The sequence below is a fragment of the Salvelinus fontinalis genome, chromosome 17 (genome assembly GCF_029448725.1).
Source record: "Salvelinus fontinalis isolate EN_2023a chromosome 17, ASM2944872v1, whole genome shotgun sequence".
Classification (NCBI taxonomy): domain Eukaryota; kingdom Metazoa; phylum Chordata; class Actinopteri; order Salmoniformes; family Salmonidae; genus Salvelinus; species Salvelinus fontinalis.
Genome location: NC_074681.1, coordinates 44,167,568 through 44,187,624, shown reverse-complemented (window position 1 = coordinate 44,187,624; position 20,057 = coordinate 44,167,568). Strand labels below are relative to the sequence as shown.

General features: G+C 42.3%; 1 protein-coding gene across 2 annotated transcripts in view; it reads right to left on the bottom strand.

Annotated features, from left to right (window-relative positions):
• Positions 1-20,057, bottom strand: part of dnaaf11 (dynein axonemal assembly factor 11) — a 72,274-nt gene that overhangs the window by 13,197 nt on the left and 39,020 nt on the right. For both annotated transcript variants that reach the window (XM_055867569.1, XM_055867568.1), the window contains exons 10-11: positions 19,468-19,563; positions 15,126-15,205 (exon numbers count right to left, since the gene is read on the bottom strand). In XM_055867569.1, coding sequence (XP_055723544.1) covers positions 15,126-15,205; positions 19,468-19,563 — 176 coding nt within the window. The remainder of the gene's footprint in view (positions 1-15,125; positions 15,206-19,467; positions 19,564-20,057) is intronic.

The following is a 20,057-nucleotide window of genomic DNA, read 5'->3' as shown; positions in this document are numbered from 1 at the left end:
TACTTCAAATCTACGATACTCCCCCACTTAACATACTGCTTGACTAGTTGGGCCCAAGCTTGCTGTACAACATTAAAACCTATTCAGTCTGTCTACAAACAGGCTCTCAAAGTGCTTGATAGGAAGCCCAATAGCCATCATCACTGTTACATCCTCAGAAAGCATGAGCTCCTGAGTTGGGAAAATCTTGTGCAATACACCGATGCATGTCTTGTTTTCAAGATCCTAAATGGCCTGGCTCCCCCTCCACTCAGTATTGGCAGCAGATCCACAAGGTCTGCCATGAGAGGTGACTGTATAGTTCCCTTAAGGAAAAGCACCTTCAGTAAATCCGCTTTCTCTGTGAGAGCTTCCCATGTCTGGAATACACTGCCATCAGACACACATAACTGCACTACATATCACACTTTAACAAAATGCATGAACACATGGCTAAAGGTCCATCAGATTTGTGAACATAATCCCTAGCTGTTTATTGCCGCTTTCCATGTTGTCTGTTGTCTGTAGCTTGGGAGGTGTGGAAACACTTTGTTGCTTTTATGAATTTTGTCTTGCTGCTTTTTGTTCTGTTGCTCTGTCTGTATGCTACTTCTTGCTTGTCCTATGTTGCTCTGTCTGTATGCTACTTCTTGCTTGTCCTATGTTGCTCTGTCTGTATGCTATGTCTTGCTTGTCCTATGTTGCTCTGTCTGTATGCTATGTCTTGCTTGTCCTATGTTGCTCTGCGTGTGCTCACTGCTTAATGACTGTCTATATTGTAATTGTTTTTAATAACCTGCCCAGGGACTGCGGGTTGAAAATTAGCCAGCTGGCTAAAACCGGCACTTTTACTGAAACGTTGATTAATGTGCACTGTCCCTGTAAAAAATCAAATCAATAAACAACTGGACTCAATTATCAATCCTTTCATCTGGGATAATAAAACACACAGGGTTGGTAAAAAACACCTCTGTAAATCCAAGATGGAAAGAGGATTGTCTCTCCCAAATGTTATATTTTACTATTGGGCCGCTAACCTCCGGGCTGTTACGTTTTGACTGGATGATGCACTTCCGTCATCCAGCTGGCTTAGTATGGAGCGTGAGGATTGCCACCCCTTCTCTATTGGCACTGTGATTTTGTCGCCTGTCAATTTGGAGATGTCACTTTACAGTAACAATCCTATTATACGTAGCACAGTCCGAATCTGGAAGCAATTTAAAGTCTATTTTGACCTTAAAATTGCCCCACCGATGCCCCACCGCAGGTAAACTGATATCTCGTCTATATGACGCTTTTCAATCTAGCGCTATGCATTCTGCTAGAATTTTTGAAGTGTAACGCTGAAGTGTAAAGGTCCTCAAAAAATTTTTATGGGATGGATCTTTGTATTCACCACTTGGGCCCTGTTTCAGTAATAATAAAATCAGGCGTTCTTGCTGAGTATCTGATAATTTACATTTGTTTTGGCAGTGGTTAAAACATGCTAAAAACAGTCCTGAGTACATCAAAAAAGGTTTGTTATGTCTCAACTGTTATCCAGACTTAAAGGCTTTAAATGCATCAAGAAGTTGGATTAGTGGAGATGGAGGAGACTGAAACGAAAACATATGCTTAAAGTACTTTGCTTCCTTTTCAAAATATAGTTTGGTGAATCATTGGTGACTCCATTTGTAACAAGTTTCAGTAAATTATTTTTGGTAGCATGTTGAAGATAAAACAATTATTTGGTGCACTTTTCCCCATATTCCATCCAGTTTGCTTAATTTTTTAATAATATTTTACACTTGATCTTTCTTGAATAAGTTTCTCCATTTCTTTTAGTTTTTCCTGACATTCTGTGCCTCTATGGTACAGTTTTTATTGCTATCAATCTGTACTGTTTGTCCCTCTATTTTCTTTCTTAATATGTGACTCACCACCTGGATTCTTTCTTATGTAGCAAAATTTGAAATTGTGTTTATTTTTTATATTGGATAAAAGTAGAGACTCAGAGCTACAAACTGGTATATCAAACACTGCATTTGACGAACAATGGGAAAGTAATTCTGGTTTGAATGTTGATCAACTTGTAAACTCACTTTTGAGAAAATGGCCTTTGAATTTTTGGTATCTAGTGAAGAGCACCCATCCTAAAAAGAGCACACGGTGCCAACCACAGAACAGAAACAGATTAACTGCCAAAGCATTTCCAACGCACTCACCTCGATGTTTCTTTGTCATGCCTAGTAGCCAGCTCTGTTTGTGCTTTAGTCAACGTCTCTATCATTTATAGCCATGCTAAACATTCCAGAATAATAAAAAAGATAACCAACGGCATTTATATACTGAACAAAAATATAAACGCAACATGTTTACGTCAACATATTTACATCCCTGTTAGTGAGCATTTCTCCTTTGCCAAGATAATCCATCCACCTGACAAGTGTGGCATATCAAGAAGCTGATTAATCAGCATGATCGTTATACAGGTGCACCTTGTGCTGGGGCCAATAAAAGGTCACTGTAAAATGTGCAGTTTTGTCACACAACAAAATGCCACAGATGTGTCTCAATTAATTAATTAATAGATTAATAGAATGGAATTAGAAGGGTGAAGTCCTTTGAAAGGAAAGGAAGTGTTGGCTGTGTACTTGACCAGGCATTCCACATTTAACCCCACCCATATTTGAACAACAAAATATAAAGTTGAAAACAGACCATTTTTACATTCCTGATTGTTTTCCCGAGTTAAAACTGAGCATACGATCAAAACGTACATGGACCGCAATCTTACCTCAGGAATCTTGATTAAATATTGTCCTTTGAAGGAGGCTAATCATCTTGACCACCGTAACAACATAGACACCAACATTTTCTGTCAATCCTCGAGATGAAATTAATTCCTGCACTTTGGCTGTTAAATCACGTGCAATATCACAAAACTTCTATCACTTGACTGTCATTCAGAAAACCCTTTCCTGAATCAGATGATGTTGTGTAATAATGTCCCCATGTAAATAAACAGCTAGACATCAAAGGCACATCAAACTATAATGCATAATTATTGAAGAACCCTGTTAATGACCATATCAATTTTTGTTTTATCAATCATATTAAAGTTACTCTTTCTGTTTGTAGCATTGGATTTTGCAATCAAATAAATGGAGGTTCCTCAGAGGAGGAAAAGGAGGACCATCCTCCTCAGTGAATTTCATAAAAAAATGTATTAACATAATATATTCATGTCACCAAATAATTTATTAAACCACACTGTTTTCTAATGAAGGTCTACAGTAGCCTCAACAGCACTTTGTAGGGTAGCACCACGGTGTAGCCGGAGGACAACTAGCTTCCGTCCTCCTCTGGGTATGTTGACTTCAATACAAAACCTAGGAGACTCATGGTTCTCACTCATTTCCATAGACTTACACAGTAATTGTGATAACTTCCAGGGGACCTCCTCCAACCTATCAGAGCTCTTGCAGCATGAACTGACATGTCGTCCACCCAACCAAAAGATCAGAGAATTAATCTAGTACTGAAAGCATTCTGACTAGTCTCCCAGTCCCTGCCGCTGAAAAACCTCCCCACAGCATGATGCTGCCACCACCATGCTTTACCGTAGGGATACATCCAGGTTTCCTCCAGATGTGACGCTTGGCATTCAGGCCAAAGAGTTCAATCTTGGTTTCATCAGACCAGAGAATATTGTTTCTCATTGTCTGAGTCCTTTAAGTGCCTTTTGGCAAACTTCAAGTGGGCTATCATGTGCCTTTTACTGAGGAGTGGATTCCATCTGGCCACTAAACCATAAAGGCCTGATTGGTGGAGTGCTGCAGAGATGGTTGTCCTACTGGAAGGTTCTCCCATCTCCACAGAGGAAATCTGGAGCTCTGTCAGAGTGACCATCGGGTTCTTGGTTCTGACCAAGGCCCTTCTCCCCCGATTGCTCAGTTTGGTCGGGAAGCCAGCTCTAGTAAGAGTCTTGGTGCTTCTAAACTTCTTCCATTTAAGAATGATGGAGGCCACCGTGTTCTTGGGGAATTCAATACTGAAGACATGTTTTGGTAACCTTCCCCAGATCTGTGCCTTGACACAATCCTGTCTCGGGGCTCTACGGACAATCCTTTCGATCTCATGGCTCGGTTTTTGCTCTGACATGCACTGTCAACTGTGGGACCTTATTTAGACAGGTGTGTGCCTTTCCAAATCATGACCAATCAATTGAATTTACCACAGGTGGACTCCAATCAAGTTGTAGAAACATCTCAAGTATGATCAATGGAAACAGGATGCACCTGAGCTCAATATTGAGTCTCATAGCAAAGGGTCTCAATACTTATGTAAATAAGGTACTTCTTTGTCAATTTTGGGATGCTTAAAAGGTAACATAGGTCCTACAAAGTCTGCACAAAGACTTCAATGCATTTAAATAAAAAAGTAGCTTAGATATTGTTTTCCATCAAAAAATAGATAACTTTACTTTTTCAAATTCAAATGAGCGCCTGCTACACGAGACTGTATTTAAGAAATAACAGGTACTGGCATTATTTGCAACTCCCCTTAAAAACAGGGGTTCTTATCAGTGATAGGAGAGCTTACACCAGAGAATTTTAATAATATTTTAACACACATGGCTACTCATCGATAAAACAACACACAAAACAGCTCTCAGAAACAAAAACAGGAAACGCCCGTGCTCAGGTCTGTTCAACGCTGGTCCGACCAATCTGATTCCACGCTTCAAGATTGCTTCGATCACGTGGACTAGGATATGTTCCGGATAGCCTCAGACAGCAACATTGATGTATACGCTGATTCGGTGAGCGAGTTTATTAGCAAGTGCATCGGTGATGATGTACCCACGGTGACTATTAAAACCTTCCCCAAACCAGAAACCGTGGATTGATGGCAGCATTCGCGCAAAACTGAACCACTGCTTTTAATCATGGCAAGGAGAGACCGGAAACATGACCAAATACAAACAGTGTAGCTAATCCCTCCGCAAGGCAATCAAACAAGCTAAGCGTTAGTATAGAGACAAAGTAGAGTCACAATTCGACGGCTCAGACACGAGACGTATGTTGCAGGGTCTACAGTCAATCACGGATTACAAAAAGAAACCAGCCCCGTCGCAGACACCGACGTCTTGCTCCCAGACAAACTAGACAACTTCTTTGCTCGCTTTGAGGACAATACAGTGCCACTGATACGGCCCGCTACCAAAACCTGCGGGTTCTCCTTCACCGCAGCCAATATGAGTAAAACATTTAAACGTGTTAACCCTCGCAAGGCTGCTGTCCCAGACGGCATCACTAGCCACGTCCTCAGAGCATGTGCAGACCAGCTGGCTGGTGTGTTAACGGACATATTCAATCAATCCCTATCCCAGTCTGCAATTCCCACATGCTTCAAGAGGGCCACCATTGTTCCTGTTCCCAAGAAACCTAAGGTAATTGAGCTAAATGACTATCGCCCCGTAGCACTCACTTCCGTCATCATGAAGTGCTTTGAGAGACTAGTCAAGGATCATATCACCTCCACCCTACCTGACACCCTAGACCATCTCCAATTTGCTTACCGCCCCAATAGATCCACAGACGACGCAATCGCATCTGGACAAGAGGAATACCTATGTAAGAATGCTGTTCAACGATTACAGCTTAGCATTTAACACCATAGTACCCTCCAAACTTGTCATTAAGCTCGAGACCCTGGGTCTCAACCCCGCCCTGTGCAACTGGGTCCTGGACTTTCTGACGGGCCGCCCCCAGGTGGTGAGGGTAGGAAACAACATCTCCACCCCACTGATCCTCAACACTGGGGCCCCACAAGGGTGCGTTCTCAGCCCTCTCCTGTACTCCCTGTTCACCCATGACTGCGTGGCTATACACGCCTCCAACGTTTGCAGACGACACTACAGTGGTAGGCTTGATTACCAACAACAACGAGACGGCCTACAGGGAGGAGGTGAGGGCCCTTGGAGTGTGGTGTCAGCAAAATAACCTCACACTCAATGTAAACAAAACAAAGAAGATGATCGTGGACTTCAGGAAACAGCAGAGGGAGCAGTGGTGGAGAAGGTGGAAAGTTTTAAGTTCCTCGGCGTACACATCACGGACAAACTGAAATGGTCCACCCACACAGACAGCGTGGTGAAGAAGGCGCAACAGCACCTCTTCAACCTCAGGAGGCTTAAGAAATTTGGCTTGTCACCTAAAACACTCACAAACATTTACAGATGCACAATCGAGAGCATCCTGTCGGGCTGTATCACTGCTTGGTACAGCAACTGCTCCGCCCACAAACGTAAGGCTCTCCAGAGGGTAGTGAGGTCTGCACAATGCATCACCGGGGGCAAACTACCTGCCCTCCAGGACACCTACACCACCCGGTGTCACAGGAAATCCAAAAAGATCATCAAGGACAACAACCAACCTAGCCACTGCCTGTTCACCCCGCTATCATCCAGAAGGCGAGGTCAGTACAGGTGCATCAAAGCTGGGACCGAGAGACTGAAATACAGCGTCTATCTCAAGGCCATCAGACTGTTAAACAGCCATCACTAACATTGAGTGGCTGCTGTCAACATACTGACTCAAATCTCTAGCCACTTTAATAATAAAAAAATGGATGTAATAAATGTATCACTAGTCACTTTAAACAATGCCACTTTATATAATGTTAACATGCCCTACATTACTCATCTCATATGTATATACTGTACTCTATGCCATCTACTGCATCTTGCCTATGCCGCACAGCCATCGCTCATCTTATTCATTCCTCTACACTTGTGTGTATATAAGGTAGTTGTTGTGAAATTGTTAGATATTAGATATTATTGCACGGTCAGAACTAGAAGCACAAGCATTTTGCTTTCGAAATCTTCTAGCCTGGAATCCAACATCTGCCCTCACCCTCTCCCCATTTACACTTAATATTCCTTTAACCCCCCCCCCCCCCCCCCCCCCCCCCCCTAAATCTGATTAATTGCCAGGGCGGGCAGCATTTTGATTGGCCAGCTCATTACCGCAATAACAATGCAGACAGGACCTTTTCCCTCTCTGACAAAATTAAGCTGCTTTAAAGAAAGCCCCACCACATTCACTTACAACACATAATTTACCAATGTAGCAAGGGGGTGGCAGTTAGGGTGGCCAATGCCAGTGGGATGCAGAGAAATGAAAGGGGACTGATTTACCAGGAAGAGCGAGGCAATTATAATTTAATCTCGCTGTGCAACCGATGACATAAACGCCCCGGTGGAGGAGGGGCCCCGCCACCACTTCATTACACCTCGCATTTCACAACTCAATTAATTGGCGGGCGAATGAAGCCAGTGGATAACAAAACCGAACCGTGAGTTTCTAATTGCCTCGGCGCTCTCTGATATGAATGGCTGGTTTGCAGGTGCAGGAAAAGCACCAGGGTCACAATGTTCGCTTAGGGAGAAGAAGAAATCTGTGGCTTGAATGAGGACATCGGAAGGTATCAATCTCTGCTTCGGTGACTGGCCGGCAAAAAATTGCATTGTCATCAAAATGGGGCTTGGTAATAGCATCACAAAGTTCTGGTTAGCCTCAGTACCTGCCAGGAATCTATACCGAATTGGATTTGAAGTAGATGTGGTTGCATGTGGGCCTGTTTGCGTGCTCTCAAACTCTTAAAATAATCAAATCAAATGACATCTAGATAAAAGAAGCAGAGAACAGAGAGGATCAAATGGAGTTACACCTGCATCAAAAAGGTGGTTGCGTTGCTCTTCCTCACTTTTAGTTTTCCTTAACTGACAGCTTACTTATTGGAAGAGTGTGAGCTAATCCATAGTAAATGAATCATGAGGGATCAAGGAAAGATTAATGACACCTGTGAGCCTCTGGTCTAAGTTTAGCCAACACTTGTCTTCGTAACGCACAGGTAAACCCAGATGTCAGCCCTTTCCTGTGGGAGACGGATGGCGCCATTAGTTTGAGAGTGGTCTAATAATGCACTCCTAGTTAGGGAGAGTTCAAAATGGCTTCCTGTAATGGGCTGTGTAATAGGTGAACGCCGACACTCATATAATGAGCAAGTCTGAAGAATCGTCCACAGTGGAACACGGCCACTGCTGTTTACCCTTATAATCAGAATGAGGAAGTATTGTAATGTTCTGATGTCCGCTGACTAAGACTAATGGTTTGAGAAACGCACGTTATTGGCAAAGCAATTAGATTCAATTTTCAACTGCTTGGGTCGTGATGTATGGGGTTAGGGGTTGGAGGAAAAGTAAACACTGCGAAAGAAACCAATCAAATGCACAGCACTTCAAGGTACAAAAAAGGATGAAAATGTATGCACTCATTACTGTAGTCGCTCTGGATAAGACACTAAAATGTAAAATGTAAGCACAGGGGTCTTTACCTCTATAATTCTAAATGACCAACTGATCAAAAGGGTATCTTCTTATATTGGATTGTGGTGACATTTTCATTACATGCGATCCTCCGCCAGTAACCTTAAGGTGCTGGATGCTGTGTATCACGGAGCACTTAGGTTCATAACTAATGCAAGACCACTCATCCAACACTGTGCACTATACAACATGGTGAAGTGACCCTCCTTTCATACTAGAAGACTTAAAGGGTAGGTCGCATAAACGTAACCACATGTAACATACGGATTTGCATAAGAATACACATCAAAAGTCACCATGCAGTTACACCTCACTTGTACATTTTTTCTAGTTATTACATAAAACTGATCAGAATTCGGAAGAATGCCAAAGTCATGCCGGAAAAACATTTGTGGGGTGTGACGTAATATGGAGGACCTAGCAAGCCAGCCTATTCCCTATCATATAAACTCCAACAGAAATAACTTCAAATGTATAACTTCAAATTAAACCAAATCGTTTGAAGTCATGACTACTGGTTTCAATACAATATTCAGCCAACTTACAAGCAAATTCTTTATGAATTTATTGTTACAAATCAGCTTGCAAGGTTGCTAGCCAACTAGCGTGCTAACGTTAGCTTCAGTCCTTGCTTGCAACATTCACTGTCGAGGAAAACGCTACCTGCCTGAATGCATAGTGCCAACTGTAAAGTTTGGTGGAGGATGAATAATGGTCTGGGGCTGTTTTTCATGGTCAGGGCTAGGCCCCTTAGTTCAAGTGAAGAGAAATCTTAACGCTTCAGCATACAATGACATTCTAGAAGATTCTGCGCTTCCAACTTCGTGGCAACAGTTTGGGGAAGGACCTTTCCTGTTTCAAAATGATAATGCCCTGTGCTAAAAAGCGAAGCACGTAGTGTATAAAGTATAAAGAGCGCAGACTCACCGATTGACGGCTGAGTTAGCTACCAAAGTCAAAGAAGAGCCTTTAGAGGAAGAGGCCAATTCACCGGCAGAGGGAGAGTCAGATAATCCACATTGAATTTACCCGGTTTATCTCCATCACTGCTGACACTTGTAATGACCCAGCAGGTCGGTAGGAAATAAAGGTTGCAGGCTTGACATTCACGCTCGACACATCACCTGATTTCAGTCGGAGTGTCATTCTGAATCCTGCCTTCCACTTGTTATTCTAAGCCATTGAAGTCTTCTGGGCTGCGCACAATCCCATACTGTCACGATCGTGTGGAGGATTGATGGACCAAAACGCAGCTTTAGGAAAATAAGCCATCTTCTTTTATTTTAAAAGATGACGAAAAATAAACACGAAACACTTTAACAAAACGAACAAAACAACAAACGACCGTGAAGCTAAATAACGTTGTGCACTTACACACACAGGCTACAAACGTTCTGACATAGACAATTACTCACAACCAATGAGAGCCTATGGCTACCCTAAATAAGGCTCCCAATCAGAGACAACCGAAATCAGCTGTCTCTAATTGGGAACTCATTCAGGTAACCATAGACTCTCCTAGACAACTAAACATACATAGACAACACTAGACACATGTACTCCACACAAACCCATATATTATACCCAACAACCCCTTTACCATAAAAACACCCAAAACCAACAAAACACAAACATTCCCCATGTCACACCCTGACCTAACTAAAATAATAAAGAAAACAAAGAATACTAAGGCCAGGGCGTGACACATACTCCAAAACCACACACTTCAACCCGGAAAAAACAGTCCCACTTCAAAGCTAGAGTCTTGTTTTTGGGCCACAAATGAGTCGTAACCCTGTCCTTGTGGGTATTACTGTACTAGCGACAAACGACCGAAAACTACGACAACAGTCACTCACTCGCTCGACTACCACTAACAAACACAAAGCTTTTTGCATGAATTTATATGGTTTCTCATTCGTGGATGTACATAGCTCACCAGCGCCCACACGTGGTTTGGAATGTAATTACATGCTAGCATGGCTACTAGCGAATGTTAGTCGGTTGGAACTAGCTAGGTAGCATATTTCGTTGAGATATAGTGCATTGTGGATAGGGCTCTGGTGGTCATAGAATTGGGTCAGCTGGTTATTGGTTATTGTCATGCAAAAGACTGCCGGTCTCACAGTAACTAAACGTTAATTAACATAAACACATTTAGCATCTCCAGGCCTCCATGCATTCAAGCAACATATAAAGAAAATGTATTTCAGAAGAACAGAATATGAATTGACCTACTGTACGTTATCTGGCGATGCTCCATGCCATAGGCTGTAGGTTTGCTCATTTAACAGACAATATGTTTATAAGTCCTGTGCCATTATTTTATATTATATGATTTTATAGTAAGAAAAATATAATTGAACTTGGCTAAATCAAATAGAAAGGATATTCTTCCCATTCCGGAGCAAGTGCGCACATGAAGTGGCTATGCTGAGCATAAAAGTGATCATTTGAAACAGGTACTATAGTTATTTGGCAACTTTAGTTGTGAATGATACAAACCTTAGAAATCAAATACAGTATGGGCTGCATGATGCGACTATAGGCTATTGATTTGAACAGGTTGCAGAAAAAGCTGGCGTTCTGTTCCTTGCCTCAGGCTGCACACTCTGTTCACCCATCAAGTGATCATATTTTCACCCATCGGACTATTCTCGATTTCATCTCGTCGGCACTAATATGTACAATTTGTTTCGATTTCGAATGGCACATTATCAAACGGGCAGGAACAGGGGCAGGGGACAAAATAATATGCAATCTGTATGCACTCGAATAGCAAGCGAATGGAGGCCAATTTACCCGCCTGTTTGTTTTTCACTAAGTAGGCTATTCCAGTTATTTCACCCCACACATCAACCGCTGTTTAAAGAGCATACAGCTGCTAGCTGCGCGACAGGTGATATTCCACACAAACTCTGTATGCCATGGGCTCTCCAATCCTATTCCTGAAGCTACCCAGTGCTTCATTTGGGAAACCAAGGTAACCCATCCATCTAGTATGCATAATAACAGTCCACACTCAAAGGCGATTGCCATAAATTGTTTAATTTTGGAGTATACTGTAGGCTATACCAATTATCTTGAATCATATATTTAATTGTTTTATGTTATTCTGCCATGCATAACATGCGGTAGGCTATGTATTGTATAATGACACAATCATTATTTTAAATAAAATATTTTTTTCTTGTCTTGGGCTCATATATACAGTAGGCCTATGCATATTCATAAGCTCTAATATGCATGCATGTTTTAAATGAATCATCACCTTAGAAAGCACTGTCCATTTCATTGTGTCAGGCTTTGAAAATACATGTTTTCCACTCAGTTTCAACCTGTTGTTGAACTTCTTTCTTCAAAATGATCAATCACAGTGAGGTGAGTTTTAAAGGCACATACTGTTTTGATTATAATTTTTGATTGCGTTTGCATTGATGTCAGAGTGGTTAGAAGGACAATAGAGCCCTGAAAACCAGGCCATTAGCGACCTGACGATCATTAGCGAGTTGGGTGATACCAACGCATGTCTAGTGCATAAGGGAATATTACTTGTTAGTCAACGGTCTTGCGGAATTTTACTGCGGTTAGGGCTGTTATGGTGACCATATTACCGACACACCTGTGGTCACGAGTCATGATTGCAGTCAATTAGGCTCTTCCAAGCTCTGATGCTGCTGACGGTCATTTGCAGCCTACCAAACTTGCTAACTGCCTGGTACTCAGCATTCTATTGTCCCTCTAATCACTCTGACATCAATGTAAATGTAATGGAATATCTAATCAAACAATTCATATGAGCTCATGTTGTGCAATATTTCTATCGGCTATGTAATTGCGTGAGAAAACAGAGTGATGGCCTCTATTAAAAAGAAGAGGTTCCCATCAGCTTTCTATAGGCTAGGCCTACTTGATTTATTTCTCAACTTTCCTAATATTAAGCACATTGCTTTTCTTTACAATAAGAGTATAGCCTACCTGGCTGGCATGAAAATGAACCACGGGAAAAGCATCCTCCATTTGCTATTTAGGTGCATACACGACATGCATTCCCCCCCCCCGCCTGTGTTGAGACAGGTGCATGCATTCATACACAATCAAACTTTGATGGAAACTGCTGCTCATCGCTTTTTAAGGTAACATCCCCACATAACTACCTTTTCCATTGCTGACTATTACCTTTAATGTGAATTAGAATCTTGCCTTGCTTAGTGATACCAAAGCTATTGCAACACAATCATGGCCCTCAGTTCCTCTCGCGCTGACTGCCTCCTTTGCTGCCGCAACCTCAGTGTGGGTCAAATGTCAGATCTAATCAGGTCCAAATGGGGCAATAACTCAGTGCCAAGCAGCGCATATTCACCTATCACCCTGCGATGTTAGTGCCTAAGTCACTTACACATTCAACAAAATGCTAATTTAAACGCATGGAATTAGCCCGCACTCCCGTGGCTTCTGATGGGACCAGCTGAAGGGCAAGGACTGGGGAACCAGTTGTAAAATGGAAATGTGGCAGTTAGCCAGTTAAAGAGGCAGCACACCTCAAGGCAAGGTGAGGAAGCCAAACTAGTCGTCGACTGGAGATCAGCCAAGGACACTTGACGTTTTTGGTTTCAACCAATTATGTATATAAACCTTGAATTGTTGATGCTATGTATTGGCCATTGTGAGGCTTTAAAGCCATTGGTCGGCCAAACAATACATGTATTTAAGTATTGTTTTGTTGTAGTGGGGACAGTAACATTAGTAGGAGGTTAAAAAGGTTTGGTATGGGCCCTGAAATCCTCAAAAAGTTCTACACCTGTACCATTGAGAGCATCTTGACTGGTTGCATCACTGCTTGGTATGGCAGTAGAACCGCCCTCAATGATATGGCGCTACAGAGGGTGGTGCGGACAGCCCAGTACATCACTGGGGCCGAGCTCCCTGCAATCCAGGACCTCTATACCAGGCGGTGTGAAAGGAAGGCCCGGAAAATCGTTAAAGACTCCAGCCGCCCAAGCCATTGACTGTTCTCTCTACTTCCGCACGACAAACGGAACTGGTGCATCAAGCCTGACACCAACAGGCTCCTGAACAGCTTCTATCCCCAAGCCATAAGACTGCTAAATAGGTAACAAAATGGCTACAAACTGAGTTGACCTTTGTATTTTATTTTTGCACTGTCACAGGGGCCTACACACTCAGACACTCCAACACACACACACACTCACTTCATAATTTGCTGATACGCACATAATATGCACATACATTTTTATACTGACTTTACACACTTTACATACAATCATCATATACGCTGCTGCTACTCTGTTTATCATATATCCTGATGACTAGTCACCTTACCCCTCGACATATCTACTTCTATCCCTCCAGTATCCTTGCACATTGTAAATATGCTACTGGAACTGACTGACCCTGTATATAGTATGCTTATTTACTTTCTCGTGTTCTTCTTATTTCTTATTTTAATTTCTCGTGTTTTTGTTCTACCTTACATTTTTTTTGTATTCAATTATTGATTACTGCACTGTTGGGATAAAAGCTTGCAAGAAAGGCATTTCACTGTAAAAAAAAAACTTGAATTTCACACTACAGGGCCCCGCAAAGCCAAGCTGTACTGCACTGGCCCGGAAAAGCATCCATCATAGCTGCTGGAACCGTGCTGGGTTCAAATACCATCTTAAATCAAATTGAGCTACTCTGATGTAGCTTATCTGTTACAATGGAACCATTAGAAAAAAACAAAGAAGTGCAAACACCACCCAAACACTTTCAAACATTTCAAATAGTATTTGTACCAAGGTCTGGACAGCTCCTGTGTCAGTTTTCCGAACCCGTATCCAAACTTCAACCCTTTTGGAGTTGAGAAATAAAACTGGCCTTGGACCAGAGCTTAGGGGCAATTTCGAACCACTCTGTAAAAAGTGTATAAAGTATAAAGCGTACCCTTATGACAGGCTAAACTGGTCAAGGTAACCTGTGCCTGTAGGAAATGCACTCATTAATATGGAGCCCAGGGCTCTGTTAAAAAGTACTGCACTATATAGGGAATATGGTGCCATTTGGAACGTAGCCCAACTTTCATCTTAACAGTGGCTCAGGCGAAGCATTGTGGGTGTTTAATATACAGCTAGCTGGCATCAACAAGGGGGACTATGGCACCTTATTCCTTATATAACTACTTTGGACCAGAATCCAATGGACTCTGGTCAAAAGTAGTGCACCATAAAGGGAATAGGGCGCCATTTAGGACAGTCAATGTGGAAGATTGAGAGCCATGACACGAGCAGATGTGTGCATTCTAAATGCGGGGTGAAGACAGTGGTCATGAAAAGTATGCTTACTTTTAGCATAGCCTTGCTGGATGCATTGTTTGGTGGTTATTCTATACCAGAGTAGTGGGCATTTGAGTCAATGCTTTGGCAAGGTCAGTCTTTACATCAGCTACTTCACATCCAATGGATTAACCCTGTAAATTCTTCCCCTTGTGGGATTTATTTGCTCTCACTTTGCATACAGTATTTACACAAAAAGCCGCCTACACTTACTAATCAGAAAATTATGTTTTAATACATATGCCATTTAACAGACACTTTTATACAAAGCAAGGTGGTAAGCCCCATGCTCTACCTACTGAGCTACACAGGACCATAGTGCTACAAGTTTGTACAATGGTACTTATTAATTACCCTGGCATAATGTCACCTTTAAAGGGTAACAACTGGCATTAAAACAAAGGAAGATCATCTCAATAAATGGGAGTGATTACCTTGTCTTCTCTTCAGGTGTGTTGCTGCTTTGAGAAACTTTGGGAGGACGAGGGGTTGTCAGTATGATTTCACCCTGAGCCTACAAAAAGATGTATTTCCATCAGAACATATCATAGATGCAGAAACCGTGGTTGGCTTCTGCAAATAAGGGCAGAATTTCCCAAAAACATTAAGACCTTCTTCAGCGTTAAGGTCATTGTTCATTCATTGCTTACCAATGGACTTAAAATTATTTTAGTGCTAAAGATGATCTTTGGGATACTCACCTCTTATTTGCAGAAGATCCTTTGCTAATTCCATTGATACTGGTGAAAGACTACATTGTGATCTGTCCTCTAGCTTTGTATAGTGCAAGTTAACTATATGGGTATTTATAGAAACAGGGAGATGCTCAACCACAACAACACCTGCCCTTCTTTATTTGGATGTACCTCCCTTTAAACAAGATCCTAACCTTAACACTGCAGTAAAAGTTGTTTTTACCGAAAAAGGTCAGTGCTTTTCAAAGACCTTAAGTCTATTTACAATGCATGTTCTCTTAAGGTGATATATTAACTTATATTAGGCTCTATCTGGCCTCCCGAGTGGCACAGCGGTCTAAGGCACTGCATCGCAGTGCATGATGCGTCACTACAGACCCTGGATCAATCCCAGGCTGTGTCGTAGCAGGCCGCAAACGGGAGACGCATGAGGCAGCGCACAATTGGCCCAGCATCGTCCGGGCTGGGATGTCCTTGTCCCATCGTGCTCTAGCGACTCCTTGTGGCGGGCCGGGCGCATGCACGCTGACTACGGTCGCCAGCTGTACGGTGTTTCCTCCGACACATTGGTGCGGCTGGCTTCAGGGTTCAGCAAGCAGTGTGTCAAGAGTGGGTCGTGTTTCGGAGGAAGCATGGCATTTGACATTCGTCTCTCCAGAGTCCGTCCGGGAGTTGCAGTGATGGGACAAGACTGTAACTACCAATTGGATATCACGAAATTGGGGAGAAAAAGGGGTAAACAACAAAAGATCAATTATAGAATCATTTTTTTAAATCTTCCTTAAAAGGGTCCTCATATAGCTGTCTGAACTGCTTCAGATGCACCAATTCATTCAATTTCAGTGAATTCTGTGGACAATTCCACAAGCAAAGTGCAAAACTGCTAAAGGCAGTCTCTATCGAGATCAAAAGGATCGCTAGTATCTCTGTAGGTTACCAGAGAAGTGAGGTACGTTGGTAGTTTACACAAGAGGGCTTTAGACAAAAAGAATGCAATGCATCGATCTGCCGAGACTTCAGAGGGCCAGTCTACTTAATCATACAGAGTACAGTGATGTGTGCTGAACCCATCACCCGTAATGAAGCATAATGCAATATGATATACAGCATCCAGTGGCTTCAATACAATGGCAGCTGCATTCATAAATGTTATCGCCACAGTCTAAAATCAGAATAAATGGCGACAATGATTTGTGTCGGGATTTCTTATAAGCTTCCGGATTAGTGTCCACTCCTTGAAAGCGGCAGTTCTAGCCTTTAGCTCAGCGCGGATGCTGCCTGTAATACATGGCTTCTGGTTGGAATATGTACAGCACCAGTTAAACGTTTGGACACACCTAATCATTCAAGGGTTTTTCTTTATTTTTTATTATTTTCTACATTGTAGAATAATAGTGAAGACATCAACACTATGAAATAACACATATGGAATCATGTAGTAACCAAAAAAAGTGTTCAACAAATCAAAATATATTTGAGATTTGAGATTCTTCAAATTAGCCACCCTTTGCCTTGACAGCTTTGCACACTCTTGGCATTTCAATTAACATGGGGTGCCTTGTTAAATGTTAATTTGTAGAATTTCTTTCCTTCATAATGCATTTGAGTCAGTCAGTTGTGTTGTGACAAGGTAGGTCTCAAGACTTCCTTAATATTATTGATCGCGCATCAGCTGTTGTTAAGAAAGACACACACTACCCTTCTGTCCTGCCGATGCAAAGAAACACCAGCTAGATGTACAGTGCATTCGGAAAGTATTCAGACCCTTTGACCTTTTCCACATTTTGTTACGTTACAGCCTTATTCTAAAATTGAATAAATAGTTCCCCCCCCTCATCAATCTACACACAATACCCAATAATGACAAAGCAAAAACAGTTGTTTTTTTTGCAAATAAAAATAACTAAACTGAAATATCACATTTACATAAGTATTTAGACACTTTACTCAATGCCTACTTGAAGCACCTTTAGCAGCGATTACAGCCTCAAGTCGTCTTGGGTATGATGCTACAAGCTTCGCACACCTGTATTTGGGAAGTTTTCCCATTCTTCTCTGCAGATCCTCTCAAAGTCTGTCAGGTTGGACGGGGAGTGTCGCTGCGTAGATATTTTGAGGTCTCTCCAGAGATGTACGATCGAGTTCAAGTCCGAGCTCTGGTTGGGCCACTCAAGGACATTCAGAGACTTGTCCAGAAGCCACTCCTGTGTTGTCTTGGCTGTGTGCTTATGGTCGTTGTCCTGTTGGAAGGTGAACCTTCGTCCCAGTCTGAGCTCCTGAGCAGTTTTTCCATCAAGGATCTCTCAGTACTTTGCTCTGTTCATCTTTCGATCCTGACGAGTCTCCCAGTCCCTGCCGCTGAAAAACATCCCTAAAGCATTATGCTGCCACCACCATGCTTCACCGTAGGGATGGTGCTAGGTTTCCTCCAGACGCTTAGCATTCAGGCCAAAGAGTTCAATCTTGGTTTTATCAGACAAGAGCATCTTGTTTCTCATGGTCTGAGAGTCCTTTAGGTGCATTTTGGCAAACTCTAAGAGCGGCTGTCATGTGCATTTTACTGGGGAGTGGCTTCCGTCTGTCCACTCTACCATAAAGGCCTGATTGCTGGAGTGCTGCAGAGATGGTTGTCCTTTATGAAGGTTCTCCCATCTCCACAAAGGAACTCTGGAGCTCTGTCAGAGTGCCCATCGGGTTCTTGGTCACCTCCCTGACCAAGGCCCTTCTCCCCGAATTGCTCAACTAGTAAGAGTCTTGTTGGTTCCAAACTTCTTCCATTTAAGAATGATGGAGGTCACTGTGTTCTTCGGGACCTTCAATGCTGCAGAAATGTTTCGGTACCCTTCCCGAGATCTGTGCCTCCACACAATCCTGTCTCGGAACTCTACGGACAATTCCTTAGACCTCATGGCTTGGTTTTTGTTCTGACATGCACTGTCAACTGTGGGACCTTATATAGACAGGTGTGTGCCTTTCCAAATCATGTCCAATCAATTGAATTTACCACAGGTGGACTCCAATCAAGTTGTAGAAACATTTCAAGGATGATCACTGGAAACAGGGATGCACCTGAGCTCAATTTCGAGACTCATAGCAAAGGGTCTGAATACTTATGTAAATATGGTATGTCTGTTTTTTATTTGTAATACATTTGGGAAAACAATTATGTAATCCACTTTAGAATAAGGCTGTGGAAAAAGTCAAGGGGTCTGAACACTTTTCAAATACACTGTACATGATAGTTGGAAAACGAGCTCATTCACAAAAATGTATCCGGACGCTGGTGTATGTTTCAAACTAACCACGACACACGAGAGTGATGGATCTCTATCAGTGAAGGGTATCCATCGTTGTATCAATATGCACTCTCATTTAACTCCTGCACATATTCATGCATAAAACATGAATTCAAGTAACTGTATAAGGGATTTAAAAGCCTCCATGTGGATGCACCGGGTTCAAACTGAGGTCAACGCCACTTCACATTTTAGGTGTAAGTGATAAAAATGCTGGGTTAATAATACACAATGACAAGGCTGTTTCCAAAGAGATTACTTCATCGATATACTGTATCTCTTAAATATATTATAGTATCATGCACTGATACGAGGAATACAGAACGTACTTTAGGCATTGTGAGGACCCGAATAAGTTTGACTACATACTTTAGGCATTGTGAGGAGCAGGATAGGTTTGACTACATACCTTTGGCATTGAGAGGACCAGGATAGGTGTGACTACATTTATTTTTTTTTTACCCATATTTTACCAGGTAAATTGACTGAGAACACATTCTTATTTACAGCAACGACATGGGGAATAGTTACAGGGGAGAGGAGGGGGAAGGAATGAGCCAATTGTAAACTGGGGATGATTAGGTGGCCATGATGGTATCAAGGCCAGATTGGGAATTTAGCCAGGACACCGAGGTTAACACCCCTACTCTTACAATGAGTGTCATGGGATCTTTAGTGACCACAGAGTCAGGACACTCGTTTAATGTCCCATCCGAAAGACAGCACCCTACTGTACATACTGTACCTTTAGCTTTGTGAGGACCAGGATAGGTTTTACTACATACCTTTGGCATTGTGAGGACCAAGTGGCCGGTGATTTGGGACCTCTTCGCTGTCGAGCTGTCAGGCCTCACTTCTGCAGGCAGCACCAGCTGAAAAATCTGTGGTGTAAATTATTCACAAGTTTAATTACTAAGATGAATGCCCTGTTCCTACACCGACAAAGTTACAGTATGTCAAATGACTTTAATCATTAGTGGGGCTTTTTATAGATAGAGTTACGGGAAGAGTTGGAAAAGCTTGCTGAATATCTCACTGTGCAACACTTGAATTCATCAATCACTCCTAATTCCACCAAAACTAGACCACATAGAAAAAAACATCTAACTTAAAACTAGAGTCCCTGTAACTGTCAGAGAGTAACAGGTCGTCGAACTGTAAAGTGGACTTGATATGCACACCCCGAATGACTCTTCAGATACATTTCCTCCGATCCTTAAATGAGTTCATTTTAATAACGGATTTTAAAGGCGTCCGTCATTCCGTGATGTGTCTTCGGATACATCACCTGGGGTCCAATCAGACCAACAATACTTGGCATAAAACATTGATCCATAAATAGGCTAACAGCTTGAAGTGCACCTGAGCTAGAGAG